Source organism: Pseudophryne corroboree, chromosome 1, assembly GCF_028390025.1.
Source record: "Pseudophryne corroboree isolate aPseCor3 chromosome 1, aPseCor3.hap2, whole genome shotgun sequence".
Classification (NCBI taxonomy): Eukaryota; Metazoa; Chordata; class Amphibia; order Anura; family Myobatrachidae; genus Pseudophryne; species Pseudophryne corroboree.
In genome coordinates, this window is record NC_086444.1 from 879,129,897 (window position 1) to 879,134,894 (window position 4,998).

At 42.7% G+C, this 4,998-nt stretch overlaps 1 protein-coding gene across 1 annotated transcript; it reads right to left on the minus strand.

Moving 5' to 3' along the window:
- Window positions 1-3,156: 3,156 nt before the first annotated feature.
- Window positions 3,157-4,578, minus strand: LOC135050052 (paraneoplastic antigen Ma1 homolog). Its single transcript, XM_063956159.1, has one exon. The coding sequence runs from the start codon at window positions 4,576-4,578 to the stop codon at window positions 3,157-3,159; it is 1,422 nt and encodes a 473-aa protein (XP_063812229.1).
- Between the last annotated feature and the right edge of the window lie 420 nt (window positions 4,579-4,998).

Genomic DNA, 4,998 nt, shown 5'->3' on the forward strand with positions numbered 1-4,998 from the left:
GGGAATGAGTTTGTCCATTTGCATCCCGGGAGGGAAGTCCTAATGAAACATCTATGGGCAGTCGGGCTTCCCGCCCAAACATCAATTCATATGGGGAGTACCCCGTGGATTCATTCTTGGTGCAGTTATAGGCATGAACCAAATGACATATTTTCCTATTCCATTGTGTTCTGCCCCTTGGATCCAGCGTACCCATCATATTGAGCAATGTACGATTAAAACGTTCCGGCTGTGGGTTACCCTGCGGATGATAAGGAGTAGTTCTGGATTTCTTAATCCCACAGCACATACAAAGTTCATGAATGATTTTTCCTTCAAAATCACGCCCCTGGTCGGAGTGCAATCTAGCTGGTAAGCCATAGTGGACGAAGAACCTTTCCCATAGAGTTTTAGCTACAGTAATGGCCTTCTGGTCAGGGGTAACATAAGCCTGAGCGTAACGGGTGAAGTGATCCGTTACTACGAGAATGTTACATTCTTTCCCCGGTGATGTTTCTAATGATAAATAATCAATACATACTAGATCCATAGGGCCATGGCTATTGAGAGTGACAAGGGGAGAAGACTTGGTGGGAAGAGACTTCCTCAAAACACAACTGCCACAGGTTTTACAATAATTCTCAATATCCTTTTCCATAAATGGCCAGTAAAAACGGTCAGTGATCAATCCTGCTGTTTTATCCACCCCGAGATGACCATGCTGATCATGTAATGACTTTAAAATAGTTGCCCTATAGCATTGTGGAACAACCAATTGAAACTTCACCTTTCCATTTGACTTGACCAATTTACGGTATAGTATACCATTCTTCACAACCAATTGCTTTATATGCCTCAATAACAACTTAGATGCAGGCGTCATAGAGCTTACATCACCGTCAGCACAACCAGCCTCAAGACAAAGTATAACAACAGAGATATCGGAATCACTCCGTTGATCCATGCGAATCTTTTCATGACCTATGCGAGGTAAATCTCCTAACTCTAATTGGCTTAACCAACAGTAAGCCAGGGGTAATGCCTTGTCAGATGCTCCAAGGGCACTGATGCATTCCCCAAGTTCTGTCCACAAGCACTGTATGTTAAAGCACAATCCCTTAAGGGTGGTTGCCAGAACTTCAATCCAATCTGACCTATCTGATTCCTTCTCAATTCTTGTTAATCTAGATAAAGCATCAGCATCTATATTATTGATGCCTGGGCGATATTTAATTTTAAAATCATAGATAGACAGTGCAGATAACCACCTGTGCCCTGTAGCATCTAATTTAGCAGTGGTCAGCACATATGTCAGGGGGTTATTGTCAGTGAACACCTCAAAGCTTGCCCCATATAAGTACTCATGAAATCTATCAGCTACAGCCCATTTAAGAGCAAGGAATTCCAGTTTGTGTACGGGATATCTCCTTTCACTATTGGACAATCCTCGACTGATGTAAGATATAGGTTGTAATTTTCCTTCATGAGGTTGGTACAACACTGCTCCTAGACCATCAAATGACGCATCCACATGGACCACATAGGGTATTGTGGGATCAGCATATGCCAAAACAGGGGCATTAGTAAGACTCCATTTTAACTTGAGGAAGGCCTCTTCACACTTGCTGGTCCATCTATCCCCAAATTCCTCAGACGGTTTAAAATAGCCCTCCTTTTTACATGATTTGGCCAATGAGGTTTTGCCAATAGGGGGATACCCTCTAGTCAATTCAGTAAGTGGGCGACATATTACAGAATAATAGGGTACAAAACGGCGGTAATACCCACAAAACCCCAGGAAAGATCTTAACTCCTTCAGCCTTGTGGGTCTGGGCCACCTGTTCACAGCCTCCACTTTAGTGGGGTCAGTGGAAATTCCATGTCGGCTCACCACATGTCCCAAATAAGTAACAGAGGACTGACAGAGCTTACATTTATCTATAGAAAGCTTTAGTCCTTTTTTAAGTAACCTGTCAAGTACTTTAAGCAGACGATGGTTATGTTCCTGCAAAGAGGACCCAAATACAATGATATCATCAAGATAGACTAATACCTCACGGTAGTTCATATCACCCACCGTTTGTTCCATTGTACGCTGGAAGGTAGCCGGTGCACCCTTAATACCCTGAGGCATCTTCAAGAATTCAAAGAAGCCTAAAGGGCAGATAAATGCAGTTTTCTCTCTGTCATGTGGGCTCATAGGTATTTGGTAATACCCACTCCGTAGATCCAGCACGGTGAACCACTGACTCCCCTGCAGACAGTCCAATGCCTCCTCTATCCTAGGAACAGTGTATTGATCGGGCACTGTGCGTTGGTTAAGAGTCCGGTAATCAATACACATTCTGATATTGCCATTCTTTTTACGAGCCACTACTATAGGAGAGGCATATGGACTCTCTGAATGTTGAATAACTTCAATTTCCAGCAAAGTTCTAAGATGCTGCCTAACATCCTCAAAATCTGCAGGAGCAAGACGGCGTGACCTCTCCCTGAATGGAGTCTCATCATTTAGCTTAATACAATGTTCCACACCTGCAGCTTTTCCCAAATCCCATTCCCCAAGAGAAAAAACGTGCTGCCGTTTTACCAACTCTTTACATATGGTATCTCTTTCTACCAACCCAATGTCACTCCCCTGGAAACAGGGAATAAAATCATCCAAAGACATACCCTGAGCCAAAGAGGACACTCTGTACCCAGAATCTCCTTCATTGGAGTTCATATGGTGAGTCAACATATTAACAGCAGTGACTTCCCTATTCATTTTTAAACACCAATCACTGAGGACTTTAAATAAGTGAGCATTAGTTCCCACAATCACTGGCATCACAGTCTTATCTCCTGGGGACTCTGGGCATACCAGAGCAATGAGAGGTAAGGGTTCTGACACACCCATGAATTACTCTGGAAACTCTATGTTAACTAGTACATAACCCAAATAGGGGTATTTCTGGTCACTTAGCCCCCAGATTACCAATCCTTCCAAGGGCATAATAGGAACGTTAGAGAGATAGTGTCTATACCAGTGCTCAAATATAATGGACACCTGAGAACCACTGTCTAATAAAACAGGGCAGGGATGTCCATTTAATTTAACGACCACGCGTGGAGCAGGTCCTATCATACCATCAGGGATTGAACTACTCCACTGGGCACTCCCCATTGAATTCGCATCTAGCTTCTGGGAGACGGCGAGGGGCCCGCCAGCCTCCCACTGTCGATTCCCTGAATGGAAACATTATTTGACTGACCATTAGTTCCCACTTCCGAATTACCCCAGCCTAAGGGACAGTTCATAACCCTATGCCCTAGCTGTCCACATCGGAAACACCCTCTGGATGTAAAATCTCCACCTCTCCTAAAATTTCCCCTACCGTTGTTAATTCCCCTAATAGAATTACGGGAAGCTACATTGGAAGGTGCCATCCTTTGATTTAGAGCCAAAATAAGCTGGTCCATTTTTTTATTTTGTTCCTCTACCAAAGTAAGTAATTTGTCCTCCCTTGATCCGTGAGTCTCAGAGGAGGGTACTACTACTTTTACGGCTTTGGCATGGGTCTTTTCCCTATTGGCGATTAAAGCTTCCTCCTGGGTAATTTCCTTAATTAAATCATTAAGAGTGGGGCTTCCTAATAACAGAGCGGTACACCGTAAACGCTGTGCCACAGGGTCAGTTGTTAAAGCTCCTCTAATTACTTGTTTCAACCTACTACTATTAACCTCAGCAGGAGATAATCCTCCTTTATCTATAATTTTATGGATTATTTTATCCAATCTATACACATACTGTGACAACTTCTCCCCTGTCTCTTGATAAGTATGGTTGAATCTAGCAACCAAGTCACCTACATCTTCCAATGTCCCATAGGTGTATTCCAGGGCCTGGAAGTAATCAGCCACAGTGGCCTCAGGATTACTTTTCCTAGTGGCCTGAATGATTCCCATAGCGGGTCCCCTTAAACTTTCTACAATCCTTTGCTTTTTTATATGATCAGGACAATGCCACTCCTCAGACTGCTGTATAGCTGCCTCCCTCCAGGCTTCATACGGTTCCTCGCCAGTAGGTACAGGAAGCATTCCTGAGAAAATCCTCAATCGCCTATAACTCCCCTCATAATGCCATCTTTCTAATTGATGTACTACTTTATCAGCTATAACTTCTAACTGATTCCCTAACTTTTCCTCCGTACCCTGTGATGGACCACCTTCTCCCACAGCTGCAGAGGGATCTCGTCTAGCCGGAAAAGACATGTCACCCATAACTAATGGTTCAGCAGGTCTTTCACTGTCTTCCTTTTCAGGCCATATAATTTTCCACCTGCGTTCAGGGTTAGATCTCACAGCCACCACTTTAGGTAACAACTCAGACTCTAAGTCTTGACTAGTAGTTATTAATACAGCACACAACTCTCCGTTTTCCCTGAATTGCTTATCAGAAATCTTTGGTTGTTTTATCACAAAAAGGAATAACATCTCTGTCATAATTGTTCCATCGGTGATGTCTATGAGATCCCCACACAATACAAAGCTCCTTTCGGGAGTCACTCCCTTCCTGGTGCACCAATCAAATGCTTCACTACTTGTATATTGATTCATTTTGGCTACTGTGCTTCCCTTACTCCTGAGTATTTTACAAAATGATCTCACGCGGTGCCTCCAAATGTAACCCCTCCCCTAATACTCTAATTATTGTGGATATCACTAAGGGATGATTACTTAGTATTTGTGCCTCCACCCAAGCCAATTCTCTAGGCTTGCCTGGGTAAGCCCCCACCTTTTATCTGTATCCTTCTATATGTACTTTAAATGCAAATTTATCTATATCATAAATGTATATTTGTGTACATTCCTCTCAGTATACTATTATACCTTTGTTTCTGTTTCCACTTCCAGGTTCTCCAGATGGACTTTCAAAATTCACATTAGCACATGGTAAGTATAAACACATGTATTTATTTATACCAAAACAATGAAAGCGTGACTGTATACATTAATTATAAACCTGGTAATATAATA

Coding starts and splice junctions, on each gene's coding strand:
- LOC135050052 (XM_063956159.1), bottom strand. CDS start 4,578: ATGAATCAATATACAAGTAGTGAAGCATTTGATTGGTGCACCAGGAAG.